The 21,350-nt window shown below is 47.6% G+C and overlaps 1 protein-coding gene across 3 annotated transcripts in view; it reads left to right on the top strand.

Moving 5' to 3' along the window:
- The window catches only part of ASAP2 (ArfGAP with SH3 domain, ankyrin repeat and PH domain 2), a 2,176,645-nt gene that overhangs the window by 1,842,662 nt on the left and 312,633 nt on the right, over positions 1-21,350 (top strand). For all 3 annotated transcript variants that reach the window (XM_069606005.1, XM_069606004.1, XM_069606003.1), the window contains exon 24: positions 11,040-11,205. In XM_069606005.1, the coding sequence (XP_069462106.1) occupies positions 11,040-11,205 (166 nt within the window). The remainder of the gene's footprint in view (positions 1-11,039; positions 11,206-21,350) is intronic.

The raw sequence follows: 21,350 nt of genomic DNA, 5'->3' as shown, positions 1-21,350 counted from the left end.
CGCCGGCGAAACTTCAGTGTCCTAGCATTGAGGGGACCCGGGATAAGAGGGGAAAGTCCGACCGCGGCTGATTCATTTGGCGTCGCCCTGCTACAGTGACCACCGTCTGAAATAGCTTACCTGACCTGAGTCCAGTCCTGAGAGGGGTGCTGCATTGAGTTTTTCTGCATTCTTCGATCGAGAGTCCTTGCAACAGTAAAAGACACCAACCAGAGATAAGCTTGAACCTGCAACCCCTGTGAATTGAGGACTGCGACTTTTGGTGGGAAAACCAACGTCGGACACTCTTCCTTTGTTCTGCCAGATCTCGGGAAGAATCGGAGTACGGGGATAAGTTACAGAGTTTCTAACCTACCCCTATATTCCGATTATAAGTCAATGGGCTGATAACAAACCTTATTTATAACAATATTGGCTTTGCCATTGCTTTCTTGCGCAAGACATCTGACTGTTGGGGCTACCTTTGGGCATTAGTCTAACTTGAACCCTACCCCTAAGAACCCTTCACTGGTCGCCAGAGTGACTACCTGCATTTTTTACTGCCTCCTAACTTCTGTGGAACTTGAACGTGAACTATTGTGCAAAAGGCCCCAGACAATTTAGGGCTGGACAATTTTAGTTAGGGATAATCTTTGTGGACATCTTCTGTGCATAATACTTGTCTAACCTTTCCTTTGCAGGAGTTTCTGATATGTATTATGCCCTATAACAAAGTGAATGTATATATGTATTTAGTTTGATAGTGTTGTGTGATAAGTCTACCTGCTAGTAGTAATTTTTCCATTGTGTGTTTTTGGACATAAATAAATAACTGTATTTTATACATCCTGTGTAAGTGTAACCTGTGATTCCCATTATGTGACCTCATTGTGGACCCCTTACAAGCGCACCCCTTTTAAAAAACTTAGCCTAGACTACCTGCGACTGCTACCTAAACTGGTTTGGCTACAGCTTTCCAGAGTTGTTCCTGTCATAATATCGGTTGGCCTTCTATACATATGTCCACCAGGCCAGAGTATAAAAAATTAGTCCCAACAATAACGTGGTTTTCCCCCCGATTTCCCTTCTCAACAGAATAGTGCAAAAAATGCACCAGAAACCAGTCACAATGATCCTGATGGACTTTATGTGGGCTCGCCAACAGTGGTTCTCCCATCTCATAGCAATGTCAGTCCTCCCTCCCAGGAAGCTGCCATGCCCGTACAACATGCTGTCTCAAGATCAGGGAGGGACACTATATCCATGCCCCCAAACACTCAATTTAGCAGCCTGGCTCCTGAAGTCCTAGAATTCAGACACCTTCGGCTCCCTCAGAGATACATGGACATACTCTGAGAGGCAGGGAAATCTACCACCAGACGTTGCTACTCCAGTAAGTGGAAGCGCTTTGTTACCTGGTGTATTGATTGCTCTCTTAAAGATATTGGGCCTCATTACGAGGATAGAGGTAAGCATGCCGCTTTTTGCAGCATGGCTACCTGGGTACCAGTTCCCTGAATGGGGAAATACTGGGCCATTCCGACCATGGAGGGCCCCGTATTTCCCCATTCAGGGAACCCGGACCCGGTACATCCCCATTCCCATTTGAGCCCCCACAGGGCTCAATGGGAATGGGGATGATGCTAATAATGGGCCTATTAATGACGGGCCCCTTGTTAGCATCCTGGTCTGCTCGCGGGACCCGCAACCAGACCTCGTAATGAGGCGGTAGGGGGTTAACGGGGCCGGCAGCTCTACCGGCCCCGTTAACCCCCTACCGCCTTCCTCGTAATGAGGCCCATTGTCCTGTACCTAACTCGCCTGTTAGATTCTGGACTGGTTTTCAATTCTCTAAAGGTCCACTTAGCCGCTCTTTAAGAGTACACCACGTCCCAGAGCAGGGTTTTGTGGTGGAAGATTCCTGTGATTAAAGCCTTTATAGAGGGGGAAAAGAGACTTCATCCCACTATCTCCAACCCAGCCCCCGGATGGGACCTAAATGTTGTTCTTACCAGACTAATGGGACCTCCCTTTGAACCATTGGACACGGATAGCCTTAAGGCATTCACCTACGAGACCGTCTTCCTATGATATGATATGATATGGCATTTATAACGCGCCTATACACAAGTGTTTCAAGGTGCGACGAGGCAAGGGAGGGGGAACAGAGGGAGGACAGACAACGATCCTACTAGGCCAGGTGTCATTCAGATCGCGAAGTGAAGGGGAAGGGGAAGGAGAAGTGCGAGGGAGAAAGGGGAGAGGACAAGTGCAGTACATGGGGTAAGAAAAAAGCAAAATTAAACAGTAAGTAAAAGTACAACCAGTAGGTGGCAAGTGCAAGAATAAGTGCCGACACCAGGTGTCAAGAGCTGGTAGTGGGACTGTAGGATACAGAAACAGTTCCCAAGTGCGGGGGTTGCCGGGAGTGCAGTGCAGGAGTGCGACTGGCAGGGGAGAGGACCGAGGCCCGAGATCAGGGGGTGACCAGGTAACCAGTGCAAATTCAGTGTCAGCCAGGAAGTCAGCACTTGAGAGGAGGAGAAAAAACAGAAGCAAAGAGAGAGGTTTTGAGGTGCTTCCGGAACCGAAGATGATTCTCCTCAAGTTTCAGGGAGGCAGGATGTTAGGCAGAATCATCTGCAGTACCCTTAGGGAACACTACAGACAATTAAGACTACAAGTGATAGTACAATTTCACCTTTGGTACAAGCCTGCACTACACAGTAAAGTGGTAGCGATGACTGAGCAGCCAGACTTCTCAAGAGCAAATGAGCAGTAATAGGAATTACACAAAGGACTACAATTAGTTTGACTCATGCAAACACTGACTCAAGGTTTCTAGTTAAAAAATATAAGTACATTTATTTTTAAACCATCTGTTCACAAAACACTTCACTTCTATTAAATAAAACCACACTCTAAATATACTACACACAACCAATTCCTCTTGTTCAAGTCAATTCCAGGCAAGTACGTTAGGATTTGACAGACCAGTGTTTCGAAGCAAATGTGTTACCGGGGGTTCTTACGCGATCACTTTTTGACAGTAATGACAGTTTGGTCTTACGAAAGAAAAGTGTACCCGTGGAAAGAAATGTAACCGCAGTCAAACATACTTAGCACAGAGCATTAAAACAAGGGAATAATGGATAAAAATCATAGGCAATACTTTTGTCAAGGCAATAGAATCAGAGGACGTGTTCTAAGAGGCAGATAAAAGTCAATAGGCCTGCGCCAATGTTACATGGAGCAGGGGCTCTGTTGTCGAGGATCACACAGTGAGATCAGTTCAAGATGAACATTGCCAGGAGTACTGGATATTGTCAAAGGGAAGCAAAAGTTATAAGAGGGAAGGAAGAAAGGACAAGCCTTCGGCGAGGAAAAGGGTTCACCCCGATTCCTCAAGGTCAGATGGAGAGAACAACCAAATGGACACAGTACCTTATTCGGCTGAAGAAAGCTGGTTCTACGGCAATTGTTCATGGTAGTTCCTGCAGACTAACGGTTTCTGAACCTTCAGTCGTGGGGACAAGAAGGACGACATCTGGAGCGATCTGCACTACCCAGGGATGAGGCCAGCAGCAGCAAAGCAACGATGAATAAAAGGTGCGCTCCTTAAAAACAGGAGAGGGCTCTTCTGATGGCTATCCGGACCACTACAGCTCAGTGCAGTGATTTCGACCCAGAAGAGGATTCTCTGGCTGTAGAAGGTGAGCTGGTTGATCCCTTCCTGCCCTTATGGGGAGGAAGAGGTGACCTGTGACATCAGGTAGGATGAGGTAATCTTCCAGGTCCCCAATGACAGCCTCGCCTACCTGAAACCCTCTGTCCAGGTCAATACTCTCACCAAGGACCTCTGCAACCAACTGTAAGAGGCCGCTGAAATAGCAAAACCGGAATTCTTTCCAGGCTTCAGGCAAATGGTTGAAGAGCGAGTCAACCTAGCTGATACCTGTGAGGCTCCGGAGCAAAAGCAAAAGTTGAAACAAGTTTTCTTAGACTCGTATGACTGTGGTCGCACCAAAATCCATACAACAATTATTCCCACGGACACTGGAATGACTCCAGTGTTTGTGAAGCAATATCGCTTGTCTCTCGCATCCATGGAGTACCTCACAGAAATAATCAAAAACCTTGGGTCTCGTCGGATAAGTCGTCCAGTCCACAGCACCTTTAATAATTCGGTGCTGGGGATTTTAAAGCCGAAAGGCCAGTGGAGCTCTGTGACGACCTCAGGGAGCTGAATAAACAGGTCCCTACGTACCGATGGCCTCTCCCCTACATTGACCAGGGGCTGGCCCAGATCCAGGGGTCAAAGGTATATACTGCCATTGACCTGACCAATGGGGACTGGACCATGCCAGTCAGTAGGGAAGACCAATACAAGCTGGCCTTACAAGTTCTTCTTGGAGACAGGGTTCTCGAATACATTCTTGACAGCAGTATTATATCAAAAACATGACAAGGTCAATAAAGTCATCTCCTATGCAAGCAAGACTTTATCCTTTGTGGAGGAAAAATTCAACGATTGTGAGAAGGCACTCCTGGCAATGGTGTGGGCTTTGAAAAATGACTGCCCGTTCATCCAGGGAGAACCGATCATAGTGGAGACTCCCCACCAGCCTTTGCAAGATCTCCAAAGCGACAGAATACGTGCCGGAAATGTGAGTAATTCTAGAATTACTTCCTGGATTCTGTCAATGCAAGGCTTTCCTGTGGAGGTCAGATATGGGCAAAACGAGAAGAGTCCCCTCGCGCAAGGTCTGGCTGACTTGCATGATTGTGCCAGAGAAAACTGTCTCGAGGACGAAAGTCTTAAAATCCAGGACAACATGGAGGCGTACCTGAATTCCCAGCACAAAGTCTATGAAGAAGACAAGCGCGAGGGAATGCACACAGTTTATATGGACGGGTGCTCCTACCATGTTGACAACAACGGGGAAAAGGAACTGGTGGCTGGTGTTGGGAATGCCTGGGTGAATGATGCCCCGGAACCCTCCGCTGGGTACAAAATCGGGCCCGTAGTAGTCGGGTGGCCGAGTTGATGGCTGTTCATCAACTCATTGTTCTCATCCCACTCTCCAAGTCATCCTATCCTTACCCTGATAATTTGTAATACCGTCGGAATCATCCTTGCAACCCTGCCATTGATTTCTAGTGCTAGCGCCATCTCTTTAGTAATTTTTGTCTTGTGAAATCCTAAACTATTAATCCTATTTCGAGTGATGGGACTGGTTCGGCCAGGGCGGGCGCTGGGAAACTAGGGTTGAACTTGCGAATCAACCCTGGAGCTAACTGTGTCCCTCTTTGGTGGCCTACCCTCACTACTCTAGTGTAGAGTAAAACTGGTCTTGTCAAAACTGATTTCCTTTCCTTTTTCACCGCTCCATTTTTCTCAAAACGCACCTCTCTAGATCTTGTATAACTCATTCAATTTACCATTAATTTCACTTCCATATTGTACCTGTGATCCGTAGCTATCCCCCAACATAAAAATTCTAAATCAGTGTATTTCACCCATTTTTATTAAACACCGTTTGGGTAATTTCAGGCGGGAATTGCAAAGTTTGCGAAGTTTCCCACGTGTCATTTGCTGCAACGTTTTAAACCCTGCCACTCATTTTCGAACTGTATGCTCTTGCTAATCCATTGCTTGTGATTGTTTGTACCTTTACATGGTTGCTTTAGTGAAGAATTATATTTGCTTCAAGGTTTTTACACACATTCATTATTTTATTCATCCATTTCCGAGTGTCATTTTTAGCATTGCAAAGGGGTTTGAAATCAGTTTTTCTCTTATTTGGGGAGGGAAGGTCCGATTTCAATTGTTTTCCATTTGTCATTCCTGATTACCTGCTGTTTCTTCATACCCATTTACACTTGATTATTTGTGGGTTGAAGGAACATTGCAGGAGGAAATCCTAACTTAAGTGCTATCTTTCCTAAAAACAAAAAGTACTCCCATTTCCTGGTGTTTTGTAGATGTGTCAATAGAAGGTCAATAGATGGTTAAACAAGTTCATTGCTTACATTCCTATTGTTCTTATCACCCCATTGGTGATTGATGCCCCATAATAAAAATGTTATGATTTCCTTTAATTATCAAATAAATAAATATGATCTTTTACCAACCAGCCTAGTTCATGGTCCATTGTGACCCGGGGTTTTTGAAAAGGGGGTGTGATATGAATGGTGTACCATCTCAATATTGAATCTAACATAAAAACATAAGCATTTCAATTGTGCGCTGCATACTAGGCCGAGACTAAGGAGTGCGGCTCCTGATTGAAATCCTTAACAGCCCTCAACATCGGTTATGGCCTTTCATGACTGCCTTCAGGGCTTGGCAGAGTTCTTGGGGTGGGGGTGTCCCTGCAGCCTCGTATCCTAAACAATCATCTTCATCATCTTCCTCCATGGGAGCCACCTCCAGCTGCCTCTCCAAGGAGGACAAAGTCCTCAAATCTTTGGGAAAGCTCTGTAATTCCACCTCAGGATAGCATCTGCGGCATGCCAACGCAGACGCCCTCTTGGCCGCGGGTAACCAGAAGCTGTGGCGAGAGCTTGGGGAATTTCTGCCCGACCTTCCTTCAGACAAGTAGGCATCCTTCAAGGCCAGGCTGGCAGATGTCCGGGCCATTGCGCAGGACCCCATGGAGTCTTGGGTATCCCACATCGACACTGCCAGCAGAGGTCTCTGCCTTGGGGTCGAGATGAGAAGGACGGCGTGGGAACACTTGTGTATAGGCGCGTTACAAATGCCATATCATATCACTAGGTTTACTTCTGACGTGCAGGAATGGATCCTGGATCTGCCCTTTGAGAGCGTGGACCGTTTTCATTCATCAACCGATGACGAGTTGACAAAGAAAAAAATGTCCACTCATACCGCCAAGTCCTTAGCCATCGTGACAAAACTAGGTCAGAAATCCTTCCCTCAGTCCCAGCCAGGGCCGAATTTAAGCCCTGCACCTTCTCTGCTTCAAGGGGTTTTGTGACCGCAGTACACGGAGGCCTGACTCCGGGAAGCGCCTTTTCTGCAACCCAGGGATACTATCTGTACTCTGCCCGGGCGTCACTCGTCCTCTTCCTATGCCTCTACCATCCTCTCCTCCTCTTCGTCAGATCGGGTCCCCAGTTCTTTTACAGGGGTGTTTTCGCTCTTGGAGATGCAGGCGATAGAACTGGTTTGTCTTGTAGACAGGCACTTTGGGTACTGTTGCAGTATTTTTGTGGTACCCAAGAACAACCTGGCTGACCTGAGGGCTGTCCTGGACCTATAATTTCTAAATCTGTCTTTGCCGCTGGAACAATTCCAGATGATTACTCCTAAGCACATAGCTGCGTTTCTGTGTGCAGGGACCGGATGTGTTCCTTGGACTGCAAGGATTGGTAGCTGCATGTTCCAATCTTCCACCACATCAGAAGTTTCTGTGGTTCACGATTATGTCGTATGGCTTTTGGTAGAAGGTGCTGCCCTTCGGCCTGAACTCGGCCCCTCATGTCTTCCCATAGTTGAACACAGTGGCAGGTCTTCTCTGCTTGGAGGGCCATCCTCTCTACCCTTATTTGGACAACTGGCTGCTGAGAGCGGGGTCACCCCAGATGGTGGTACACTCCTACCAGAGATTGGCGGATCTCCTTCAACGGGGGTTCTCCCTCAACCAGAGGAAGTCACAGTTGTGCCCCTCTCAGGAACTGGTCTTCCTAGGGGTGCTTTGGATTATCGTCCATGTGGTGTTTCCAACGCCTGAGATGCTTCTGTCCCTCCGCAAGGCATTGGGGCACTTTCTAGCTAATACGACCACCTTGGCATGGTGGTTCCAGCACATCCTGGGCCTGATGGCTTCCTGCGTGCTTACTGTACAGCGCGCTCACCACAAGATGAGGTGCTTCCAGCTCCACCTGCCAGCCAATTGGGATCAGGAGACGGGCCCCAGCCGGACAGTATCCCAATACCAGCGCTCCTACTGCCCGATCTTCGCTGGTGGCTGATGGATGGCAACGTTTCCGTGGGTGCCCCCTTCACCTGACAGGAGCCTGCCTTGGTGGTGACCACTGACTCCTTTCTTTAAAGCTAGGGGGCTACTCTGGAGGCTAAGCAAATTATGGAGTATGATATGCAGGAGGGCTTCCGTCCTGGACCGATCCGCTCGAGCTCAGGGCAGTGGGCCTGGTGGCCCTCAAGGTGTTTTTGCCCCCCATCAGGGACAAGTCTGAATACGGACAATTCTACTACGATGTTTACCTGAGCAAGCAGGGTGGTATTGATCTGGGAATGGGCACTGACGGAGGGAGTTTGGATTTCAGCAGTCCACCTCCCTGGGAACAGCAATGCAGAAGACGACCAGCTGAGCTGCCTGGGGTTCAACACCTATTAGTGGGAGTTGCACACTGATTCCTTGTTGCACCTGTTCCATCGTTGAGGGTTCGTGGACCTGGACTCCGCAGCTCTTTGGAATTCCAAGTGACCCCAGTTTTCTTAATGGGCAGGACAGGGTTAGGGGTCTCTGTGAGATGACATCCAGATCTGTTGGCACGGCCGCAGGTGTTGTACGTACCCGTCCACCCCTCTGCTCCAACAGACCCTCTGCAAGTTTCAGGTTTTGGTGGGTTGCAGCCTCATCCTGATTTCCCCCCCACTGTCCTTTGAGACCCTGGTTTTCAGATCTGATGCAGTTGTGCTCCCGGGGGCCTGTCCACCTTCCGATCTCCAATAAGGGGATGCCTGATGTAGCAGGGCGGGGCAGTGGAACATTCGGACACGGCCAAGCTGGCCCGGACGGCCTGGTTCCTGACCAACTGAGACTTCAACGTGATCAATTTTCAGATGACAACTGGGACATCATTCAGCAGGCCAGGAGGCCCTCAGCTCGTCCCAGTATGAGAGTAAATGTACTAAGTTCTGCCTTTGGGCTTGTGACAAGGGTTTGGAACCTGTCACCTGTCCTCTGGATGACATACTCGCTTTTTCAGCACACCTGGCTCGTTCTGGAGTTCAGGTGGATATGTGCCGCACTTATCTGGTGCTCATTGGGGCTTACAAGAATTCCCCGAGAATGTGTTTTCTGCAGCCAACCCGGTGGTTAAGGCCCACCTTAAGGGGTTGTTTAGGCTTTTTCCGCAAGTGCATGGCCGCACCAGGTCTGCGACCTCAATGTGGTTCTTGCAGCTTTTTAATGCAAACCTTTCAAGCTTCTGGCCCCTGTGGACATCCGCTTGGTGAAACTAAAGACAGTTTTACTGGTCTCTCACCTCTGCGCACCGGGTTAGTGAGCTGTAGGCGTTGTCCTCATGCAAGCCCTTCACCACATTTCACGACGACAAAGTCATCTTGCGCACTCACCCTAAATTCCTGCCCAAGGTGGTCTCTCCGTTTCATCTGAATCCAAGAGATCTGCCTGCCGGTGTTCTTTCCGAACCCACAGTCCGAGGCAGAGAGGGCCCTGCATTCTGTGGACCTTAAGAGGGTCCTCAAGTTTTATCTCTCTCTGAAAAAATCCTTCAGGAAGTCGGAGGCATTGTTTGTGACTTTTAGGGGCTCCTCCCCCAGTCTCAGGCTTTCAATGCTTGCATCGCCCGTTGGATGGTTCAGGCCTTCTCAGAGGCGTACATGGCCATGGGCAAACCTGTTCCTGTGGGGATTCATACCCATGCAGTCAGAGCAAAGGCCACAGCCGTCACGTTTCAGAGACATGCTTCTTGGGATGTCATCAGCAAGGCAGCTATTTGGGCCACTCTGGCCTTCTGTGAGCACTATTCACTGGACACCAGCTCCAGGTGCGATGCAGAGTTTGGTCAAGCGGTTCTGAAGAACCTTTTTGCTTCATTCTAGATATGAGGCAGGTTATCACAGCTCCACCCTATGTTCTTGTTCGGTGGAATCACCCACAAGGCTGGAGGAAAGGGGACGGGACATATGAGTAATTAAAGTTACTCACTGTAGTGACTAGAGTACATAGTCCCCTTTCTTCCATGCATCCCACCCGCCTTCCCCCGCTGGTATGCAAGGGGCTAATTTGTACTAAGACCAGCCAAGTATCTAAGTGTCCGATGTCTTCAAAGGGGACTAAAGTGAAGCGCCAGAGGGCGAGGTCACGCAGGGGCGTTCCCACGCCCAAGGCGGCACGCTATACTTGATTTAAAGGGGAAGCTCAATTTTTCGCTGCCAAAGGTTTCGCTACTGTCCCCATGTTTGGGGGCGCCCACAAGGATGGAGGAAAGGGACTACGAGGACTCTAGTCACTACGATGAGTAACTTTGTCTGCTACATATGTACCAGCAATGAGATCACATACAGAATCATAGGTGCCAACGAAGCAGGGCGGAACTGCTGTGCACACCCTGGTGGCTGAAAACATTTCTGAAGCCTGACAGACACGTGAGGAGATATTTTTAAGAAGGGACAAAGTATAATGGGACTGTCGGACAAAGGACTAAATCAGAAAGAACATTCTGGAAGGTAAGTAATTTATTATTCTATGGAACAGATTCTTCACATTATTCCTTCTTTCCTTCCTTCCTTTCTGTATGGCCATTCGAGTCCTGCAAGTAATGTGGAATCTGTTGGAGAAACGTATGTGTTTGAAGAACAAGTTGTGTACCTTTGGTAATGTGTTCTCTGATGTATACAGTATTCCTTCCATAGATTAGTCATCAACCCATGGAATTTGGAATGGAATGCAAGGCTCAGTGTGCATATATACTGAGGGCATCAACACTTCTGTGTTGTGAAGCCAGTAGCAAAGGCCAGTCCACACAGAAACATGTACTGTGCCCTGTTTGCTATGAAAAGTTTCCGGACCAGTATGTGTATTGCAAGAGATGAGGAATCTGTGGGTGGGATATGATGTCCGTCAAAAAGAATCATTACAGAAGGTAAGTAACTCTTCTAATTAGCACTTTCATGTGCAGCATAAGTTTAGAGTACTTTAGTATTACGGGCATAAAGATTTTATAGGAGGTTAATATGCAATAGAAATGTACCCCCCTCCCACCCTCCCCCTCCCCTCTTACTCCTCCCCCTCCCCTCTTACTCCTCCTGTTTGCCTTTTCAGATCCTCCACTCCCAGTGCCACCACCTCCTGTGCCAAAGACAACCACAGCTGCTGAAAGTCAGCCCCCGAAGCCAACTCCACCAGCTGTGCCACTGAACAAACCTGTTCCTCCGCCACTACCACCACAGCCCCCCAACCGTGTCCCACAGAAGAAGCCTATTCCAGGGTAATGTTTCTGTTTCAGTGTTATACTGTATTTAACATCTTTGTTTTTTTAAATCCAGTACATTGTATTTTACTGTCTGATTAAATACTACAATTTAATGGCAATGCAATGGTTTTCCATTTTTAATATATTTGTAAAATAGGACAACTATTTTAGTTCTAATGACACATCTTTCATGCCGAGTGTGATTATAATCTTGCTTATTAATGGTATAGTAAAAAGCTGAGCACATCAAAAAATGCAACAAACTTTCTATACCATAGTGTCTAAAATATTGCTAATACAAATTAAAAAACTATAAAAAGTCTGATAATTTGATCAGACACTTTGTGTATAAAATTTGAATATTATGTGCTGTAAGACAAACGACAACTATTAATTCCCTATTCATCACAAAATAAAAATGTGTTTGTGCCTAGATATGTATTAAACATTAGTAGTTTGCCAAATGGGGACAGACGTTTTGTTCATTGCTTCCCCAGCTAGTTTGTTATCCTAGTTGTTCACTCTTCTACGTACAGCCCATTCCCTTTTCTCAATACTTAAGTCTGTCCTGTGGTGATGAACTAAAAACCTTCTGCACAGGAAATATCCTTCGTATTTGAATTTAGGCCTGGAGCCAGGGTAGGCGTGCAGGCCGTGGCCTGAACACATGCTGGCCCCATCCCAGCAATACCAGCCAGTCCCTGTGTCTGCTTTAACAGGATCACAACCTGTTCACCAGCAGTTATTTTTAATATCTCTGCTTATACATTTTTTTGCGTTTTTCTGTTTTTTTTTCTTTATACTGCCGCTGGTGTTTGCTCCACGATATATTTCACGGTAAACAGGCTTCTCAAGAGTGCATAACCTGAAGGGGATTATTCACTTAACAGTTCTCATCAGGTGATGCCCATTCGCTCTGCTTTGAGTTCCTGGAACCCTATCACTTATGGAAAATGTATGGCCTGCCGTTTCCTTTAAGTTCCTCTGAGGTACTCAAGAAATTACTCTGAGGTGGAAAGTGCTCATCAACACGCCAGCATCGGATCACTTGCATAGATTTGTCATTTCAATACGGAAAAAGGTAAGCAGTCTTTTTTTTTTTTTTGTCTGGTACTCGGGAATGGTGACTGCTTAGTGTAGGAGGGCTCCTAGTCATGCTCTTCTGGTTGGTGTGAAAGCATCATGAAGTAGACACCTACAACAACAAAAAAAATGTAATTGTCAAAATAAAAGGTTTTATTTTCCTTGTAGGTCAGGATGGAGTATAAGGCCTAACTTGCCCTATGCTAAGGTGGGATTTCCCTACCTAAAGAAAACTAAGGATAGTCTGTGTCAGTAAGTTCAACTCAAAGGTTTGTCTGTGTCCAAAACCTATACTTTACCTCACAACTAAATACATCAAATGTGTAGGGATGTCGGCAGCAAAAGAAATGGTGTTCACAACAAGGTTCCGGGCTTCTTCCAGCTCCTGGTTGATACTCTGCTTCCCCTTCCTGAAGTTCAGAACAGTTCCAAAAGGTCTCTGGGTTCCCTTCCCCAAGAGTTCAACACAGTTCAAAAGATCTTGGGATTCCCATCCCCAAGACATCAGGTCTTCCAGCTTCAAAATTATCAGTTCAATATCTCCTGGATTTCATAACGGTCTAATTCAACTCCTTAGTCATTCAGGCTTTTCAATAGTTCATATCGGTTGCTCTCTGTCTGCCTTTCTCATGCTCTCCAGCAACTGTTGCACAATACACGCTTCTTTACATTTGCTTTGCTTGGCTCTTTCCAAGTAGGGGTCACTCGGTCTAGGCGGGGTCACTCGTTCTGGGCGCAGTTGTCAGACCACACAGTCCACCCATCGCGGGTCACGCAACCGATAACCATAGGTACTTTATGCTTCTGTATTCTTCAGGTTTTTGCTAAAACAGTTTTTTTCTCTCTGAATCTGTGTCCTTAGCCATCACTTATTTCAGATTCTCCTATGCAGTGCTTGGTTTTGCCACAATATGTATTTTATACAACTCTATCCGTGGTGTTCACCTTTTTCCACCACCTTGCTTTTATATATATATATATATATATATATATGTCTTAGGCTTGTGAAATCTGCTTAGATCACATGCTGTGCATAGGCCGACATCTAGTGGAAGCTGCGGGGTATTACAGTTGTTTTCGAAATTCGAAAAGGCACGTGCCAGTAATACTATCCCTAGTGTGACATCCACTGTACCCATGGTCCTTCACGCATCGAGGTCCCTCAGATTGTTTTTTTCCGCTATCGTAGACGAATGCTAAATTGTGGTGTTCTGATTTCGGCATAACGCCATTGATTAATCAAATTAGAATTAGTTTACTCTTCCTATCCGTTATATCTGTCGTTCACTGACTATCGATAACATCTCCGACAGTGGTGAAGAAAACGACTGTTAAATAAGACTCCTTTCGACGGATCCTTTCGGCCTTGGAGGGCCGCTTCGGGCTTCAGCCCACACAGTAGGGAGAGAATGTATTTACCGCTTTTCATACATTATCTTTGCCTAGCTGCCATTTCATTTCATTATGGATAGAACTCCCTTCAAGTTCTGCCCAAGTTGCAATAAAAAATTCCCCTGGGTTGACAAGCACCTGGTGTGCAAACTGTGCCCTCCCACAAGATCACGTCGAGGGGGAACTGTCGAGCCTGCAGGCTCTATAAACCTAACATCTTAAAGGACCACAAAATTAAGCGCTGGGCACACCACGCCATGCAGGTCGAGGCGCCATGGACGTGGAGGGAACCTACAGCGATGGCAGCAACGCCGCATTTACGGATGGCGAAGGCGACGGGGAGACGTTGGTTTCCCAAGCACAAGCCCCGACCCCAACAGACAGGCTGGCGGCTCTGTTACAGGGCCGACCCCCAGTGGCGTCCACGCTCACAATGCCTGGCCACTAAACACACAGCCAAGGGCCGTGACTCGACGCATTCGTCGCCCAAGAGCCCACACACGACGTCTAGGGATAGGTCCACAGAATCCCTGTCCTCTGGGCACTCGAGGTCCCGATCGGGCATGACAGCCCTGACTGTCGAATGACAGCACAGATGTCATGCCTAAATGCGTTCCCAAACGTCGCATGTCGGCAGACGAGACGTCGGGTCACTCCACAGCCGAAGTTCGACATTCCTCGTCGAAAACGGCAAAAAGCTTGAAACAGTCGGGAATAGCCCACCTGGTTGAAAAACATGTCTAGAGCCTATTGAAGGGGACGGAGTCCAAGAAGCACTCTTCTAAGACCCCTCATAAGGAAAGGTCCCCTTCAACACCCAGGGTAAGGGATTCCCATCCACACAAAGAAAAGGATTCACATCAGCCCTCACCTCAGGTCCCAGTCACACCTCAAGGTCAGGCTTTTGCACTAGACCCTATGTCCATTCCAAGCTCGGCCCACTGGACATAATCAGGACATTGATGGAGTCATGAGAAGGATGACCTTTATGGCAAATGTTTGCGAAAAGAACCCAGATTCTTTACAAAGCTTTCAAACCACCCCTCCCACTGCAGCTGCCCCTACTTCTCAGCCCCCTACTAAAATGTCTTGTCCTGATACTCTGGCTATTCCATCCAAGCAGGACCCACCCTTCATTGATCTGTATGACCCAGATACCGACACTGAAGACACCTATAAAGCTCAGGAGGGCGGAGAACAGGACTGTGGCGATGACGATGAGGAGGAAAATATGTATAACATAGCCTCTGCCATCACCCTGGACCCCGCAGTGGCAGATTTGCCAATAGACAACCAGCCACTTCAAAACAACATGCTATCAAGGCAGCTGAGCACTTAAAGATAAAAACACAGGAAACTCAACAAGACAAGAACTTTGTTGAGGGCATCTAAGGGGATAAGAAAGCTGTCACGCAGTTAAATCTCATCCTTCAATCTATCCAGCAGAGGATCCAGACTTCTCTGGAGACATCTAACCAGAGGCGGGCAGTTAATCCACCTATCGAGCAGCTCTACCGCTCTGCTCCCACAGATCTCCTCTATATCAGGGGACAGCTCAAACCAGACTCTTTTAGTAACAACTACAAGAAAGAGAGCAGGAACACCCTTGGCCTCTTCGGAGGCACCACCGGGCAAAGAAAGTATACACTATGGGGTGGAAAGTAGCCTCTTCGGCTGCCATTCAGGCGAGAATCGCTAACAATACCACACTTCTGGCGAGTTAGAACTGCCATAAGTGGGATGAGGTGTCCGCATTATTGTCATCGGCTCCTGAACCCCTTAAAACACAATTGGCCCTTGTAGCAGCAGAAGGCAGAGCAGTTTCTAGCTGCATTCTAAAGAGTAATCTAGATGCCGCTGATAATGGGGGCAGAATTATTGCAGAAGGAACAATTAAGCGCCATGCGTGGCTACGCCAGTCTGGCTTCAAGCAAGAGACTCAAGCTACTTTTCTTAATAAGCATATTGAGCCAACCTCCTCTTCGGAAAGGCCTTTGAAAACTCACTCAAATCTGCTAAGGATGAATTTGACACCTCAGTCTCTTTGGGCCAGCTTACAAATAAACCTACAGGCCAAAGTGGTGGTAATAGTTTTTTGTCGCTTTCACAGACAAAATTCACAGAGGGCTTCAGGCTACGGTCAGAATCAGGGATCATCCTGTGGTAACAATCAAGACCAGGCCTCACAAGGTTACCAAAGGGGACAGTGCCGATCCGTGGCCGGGGGAAGTCCTCCACTTTTGGTGGTGAAGCCACACCTCCAAGACAGTGACTACACGCTTCAGGTGCCCTCCCATGCCGATCCAGTTGGGAGGGCGCCTTTCAAACTTCACCCAAGCATGGGAGGGAATCACCTCAGGCAAATGGGTGTTTTCCACCGTGGTGGGCGGTTATTGTGTGGAGCTAATCCAGCAACCCCGGAAGCATCCCCTGCGTCAAAAGACACACTCGAAGGAAGAACAACGCATCCTTCTCGAGGAAATAGCAACGCTGCTCCAAAAGGATGCCATAGAAGTCGTCCCGACCAACCAGGTAAACAAGGGTATTTATTCAACCTACATCCTTGTGCCAAAAAAAGATCTAACAACGCATCCAGTATTAGGTCTACGCCCTGCAAACACGTATGTCAAGCCTCAAACATTCTGCATGACTACGCAACAAGAAGTAATCCCTCTGCTAAAACGGGGGGACTACATGGCAACATTGGATATGAAAGATGCTTATTTTCATATTTCAATGTTCCCAGAGCACAGAAGATTCTTGCGGTTCAAGCTGGCAAACCAGCACTACTAATTGAAGAATTGAAGGTGCTACCCTTCGGAATAGCATCCACACCAAGGGTATTCACAAAATTACTGGTTGGGGTGGCAGGGAACCTGCGCAGCGAGACAATCCGAGTGTGCCCTTACCTTAAAGACCGGCTGATTACAGGGTTGACTCCCCAAATTTGCAGGCAAAACATTCAAAGAACTATCAGCCTTCTCTTTCAATTGGGCTTCTCAATAAACAGGAAAAAATCAAGCCTAGTGCCAAGCACAACCAAACAGTTCCTAGGAGCTGTAATAAACTCAAAGGAAGGGTTAATCTTACTGTCACAGGAAAGAATCCAAAATATGTCACTGCAAATACCTCATTATCAGGCCGGCGGCCAGATAAGCGTAAGCAAAGCTATGCGTTTGCTAGGCATGATGGCATCTTGCATTTACCTGGTACCGCACGCATGCCTGCAAATGTGCCCCATGCAGGAATGGTTGGCGAAACAGTGTTCTCAGGCAAGCGGTCAGTGGGACGATCTAATGATCGTTTTGCAAACACTGGTACAAAACCTTCGCTGGTGGACAAGGGTAAATCTGTTAAAGGGGAAACCCTTCCACGATCCAGAAGTACAGGCGATAGTTACGACAGACGCGTCACTCGCCGGGTGGGGGGCTCATTACCTTCATCACACAGCACAAGGTCTGTGAACTCATGCCACGGCGCAGAACCACATCAATCTTCTGGAACTACTGGCAGTATTCAAGGCCCTTCAGGCATTCGAGACACACCTAGCGAACCAGTCGGTGCAAGTCCTCACCGACAGCACTACAGTAATGTTTTACATCAACAAACGGGGGCACACGTTCTCCAAATCTGTCCAAACTAGCTCAACGAATTTGGAAATGGACACTCAAACTGAAGTTATTCCTATCCTCACAAAACGTACCAGGGGAACTCAACTCTAGCCGACTCACTGAGCAGAAATCCCCTACCAGAGAAACACGAGTGGCAACTAGACACAGGGGTCGTAGAGCACCTCTTCACTCACTGGGGTTTCCCCACGCTAGACTTGTTTGCTACAAGCAAAAACAAACAATGCCCCAACTTCAAGTCCAGGTTCCCCCAACCAGGCTCCAAGGGGAACGCCCTATGGATGACCTGGTCAGGGTTATTCCCTTACGCTTTCCCCCTGCCCCCCCAAGCCCCCAGCGACTCTTATGAACAAGGTGTTGAACAAGATTCACAAGGAACAAGTGACGCTCATCCTAGTTGCTCCTATGTGGGCAAGAAAGCCATGGTATTCACATCTGCGCAAACTGGCGATGTGTGATCCCATCAAATTCCCGTGTCAGACCAACTTACTCAATACGGGGGATTAACAGTGCACCCTCAACCTCACTCGATGAAATTGGCAGCGGGGCTCCTGAAGTCATAATGTTCGGACATCTTAACCTACCACAGAAGTGAATGGATATCCTCAAGGAGGCACGAAAGCCAAACACTGGACACTGTTATTTCAACAAGTGGAGGAGATTTGTAATTTGGTGCAATTCTGAACAAATAAACCCCATAGAATGTACCCCATTCCACATTCTAAATTATATGCTCCACTTGCTAGACTCGGGGTTAGTATTCAACTCTATAAAAGTCCACTTGGCGGCCTTATCGGCTTACACCACCTCCCACAATAAAATATTGTGGTGGAAGGTGCCGGTCATCAAAGCATTCATGGAGGGAGTAAAGAGACCCCACCCTCCAATTTCAAACCCACCGCCAGGATGGGATCTCGGTGTAGTACTCGCAAAGCTCATGGGCCCCTCCATACGAGCCGATGCACAAGTCAAGTCTTAACTGACTTACAAGACTGCCTTCTTAGTGGCTATTACTTCCATAAGAAGAGTAAGTGAATTGCCATCATTGTCAGTGCAGAATCCTTTCTTTGTCATACACAAAGACAAACTGGTTTTACGTACACATCCTAGGTTCTCACCTAAGTTTATCTCTAAATTTCATGCGAACCATTCCATTGAGCTACCAGCTTTCTTCCAGAACCCCAAGAACTCAGCTGAGGTAAAACTCCACACACTTGATGTAAGGAGGGCAGTCCTTTACTATGTAAACAAGACCAGACCGCTAAGAAAAACAGACCAACTGTTTGTCTCCGTAGCCCCAGGCAGAGAGGGACACCGCATTTCCAAGAATGCCATCTCCAGGTGGATAATCGGATGTATACAACTGTGCTATTCTCTGTCAAACAAAACACTGCCTTTCACGCCAAGAGCTCACTCCACAAGGAGCACAGGGGCTACTCTGGCTTTTATGGCAAATGTCCCCTTAGACAGCATTTGCAAAGCAGCTACATGGAGCTCAATACACACTTTCACTCAGCACTACTGCATTGACACCCATTCCAAAGCAGATACAGGTCGATTTTGATTTCTGTGTGCTGTTTGCGTGCCGTGCTGATTTCGAGGCCCTTCTATCCCGGTGCCTTCTTGTCTCCCTTCCTGCCCTGCACCGTGTGCCAGCAGCCCTGCCCGTCGCTTCCAGTCCCCTGCCGTGGGATGGTGGCTATGTGCTGTGCGCTTCCCTCCTCGCTATCGTCTTGCCTCTCCCATCAGGGAGAGTGGGGGGCCAGTGCTCTCCTCATACCAGTGTCTTCAGTGGATTGCTTTCTTCTCCGTGTTGGGTCTCGGGCTACTTGCCCTTCTTCCAGCGCGTGGATTGGTGCACTCCCCTCCCAGTGCGCTGCAGTATGGCTGTGCAGGAGTTGTCCATGCTCTTCTGGTCGGGGCAGCTATCGTGGGTCTAAGTGCTTGTCCTTTCCCCATTCAGGTCTCCACTCCGTGATATGCCGCTCTTGTCATAGCCGGTGGGTTAATTGGGGGAAACTAGCTGAGCAGTGTACCACTATTATATTTGTTCTGTTGCCGTGGGCGGGTCACCTCCTTGTGCAGTGCCTGCTGCTGTTCGTGTCCTGCGTATGTTGGGTGGGGTTGGCACTCCCAATACTGAGTTGACCTCTGGGACTAGGTGCATCACTCTCACTGCCTCACAAGAGGCGGGACAAAGACTGATATGCAAATGTTTATTTCCCATCTATGAAAGGTACAGTGAGCAAAAAGCTATGGCTGCGAACTCTCAAAGTGGGCAAAAAACGACAGAACAGGTTATAATGCCATGTTCTTTCTGGAGTGGGGCGCCTGCTACCTTTTTAGAAACCTCTTTTTATATTATGTATAAAAGGTTTCTTGGTCAACTTATACACAGAAATATTGTTTTTTTTAAAAAAATGTTTATTGTGATCAACAGTTGCATTACAAATACATAAACATGTTCTCATGAAATATCTACTCAAAACGTGATCATGTGAAAGAATTTTCCATAATGTTTTGGTTAACAAAAAAAAAAACTCCCACTTACCCGCCCAGATGCCGCTGAAGGGGGGGGGGGTGGGGGAGACCAGGTTGTGATACCCGTCATGCTCAGATTTCTTTTTTTCCAAATGGACCATAAGACTTCTAGAACCGTGTGTTCCTGTGCTTTGCATGGGATAGGTCTGGGGGGGGGGGGGGGTTAGGAGTCAGGGGGGCCAAAGCCATTCTTCCAGGGTTACTGGGGTGAAAAGGCAATTTTCTACATGAACCCATTGCTTGCTTTTGGACTCTCGAAATGTGGTCTACCAGAATTTGCAGTTTTGTTACTTTGTACTCGTGGAGGTCCAGGTATGCCAAGCCTCCTTTCTCTTTAGGGAGAATCAGTGTGCTGTATGCAATCTGGGGCCTCTTCCAGTCCCATAGGAAAGCTAGTAGGTTGCACTTCGCTGTGACGAGAAAAGAATCTGGGAGCATGATGGGAAGAGACTGGAACAAAAAGAGAAGGCGTGGCAGGACGTTCATTTTTATTGCTGTGAATCTTCCCGCCCATGAGAGTTTCAGTGGTCCCCAATTCTCTACGTCGCGTTGAATGCATGACCCAGAGCGGTTTGTAATTTGCTTGGTACAGGTTGTGTAATTCTTTCGTAATTGTGATTCCCCCCCCATGCTGTCGTGGGCAACCTTAAGACCCCACCTCGCTGGGTCAGCTTCTGGTGTGTGTTGGCCTCTTTAAGTGGTAGGGCTATGGTCTTGTTGCGATTTATGGAGAACCCTGACAGTACGCCATATTCCTCCATCCTGTCTAACAGGGCTGGTATGGATTGCGAGGGGTGGGTAACATAGACTAGGATATCATCTGCATCATACTCTTTGCTGAATTTTTCTAAACCCTTTATCCTATCGTCATTTCTGATGACCTGGGCCAGGGGCTCCATGACCAGGATGAAGATTAGCAGCGAGAGGGGGCACCCCTGTCTGGTCCCTCTGGTCATCGTGAAAGGAAGCAAAGCCACTCCATTGACCACAACTCTTGCGTGTTTGTTCCCTGTATCCATTGCGGACCCAGCCCGCTTTTTCAAGGATGTGGGTCATGAAATGCCACTCCACCCGGTTGAAAGCTTTTTCGGCATCGACTGAAATCAGTGTGGGGTTCACATCACCCGCTTTGACTGAAGCCATCAGGTCCAGCGTTTTGTGGACATTGTCTTTCTTTTACATACCCCACCTGGTTGCTATGGATCAGCTGAGGGAGGACTCTGCTCAGCCTGTTAGCAAGTATACTTGTGTATATCTTTGCGTCTACGTTGAGCAGCAAAATTGGTCTGTATGAGCCACATTCCAATTTGTCCCTCCCCTCCTTAGGTATTACAATAATTCTAGCTCCCGTGAATGATGGAGGTGCATGCCCAGTAGCCATGATGTTGTTAAACAGAAGGGTCAGGAAAGGGGAAAGGGCACCTTTTAGTCTCTTATAATACGCTGGAGTAAATCCGTCCTGACCCAGCCCTCAGGTTTGAGATAGCGTGGTCCACTTCTTTCCACGTTATAGGG

This window comes from Ambystoma mexicanum, chromosome 4p (genome assembly GCF_040938575.1).
Source record: "Ambystoma mexicanum isolate Mex_15411 chromosome 4p, UKY_AmexF1_1, whole genome shotgun sequence".
Lineage (NCBI taxonomy): Eukaryota > Metazoa > Chordata > Amphibia > Caudata > Ambystomatidae > Ambystoma > Ambystoma mexicanum.
Note: the sequence above shows the minus strand (reverse complement) of the source record. Positions and strands in the feature narration are given on the sequence as shown.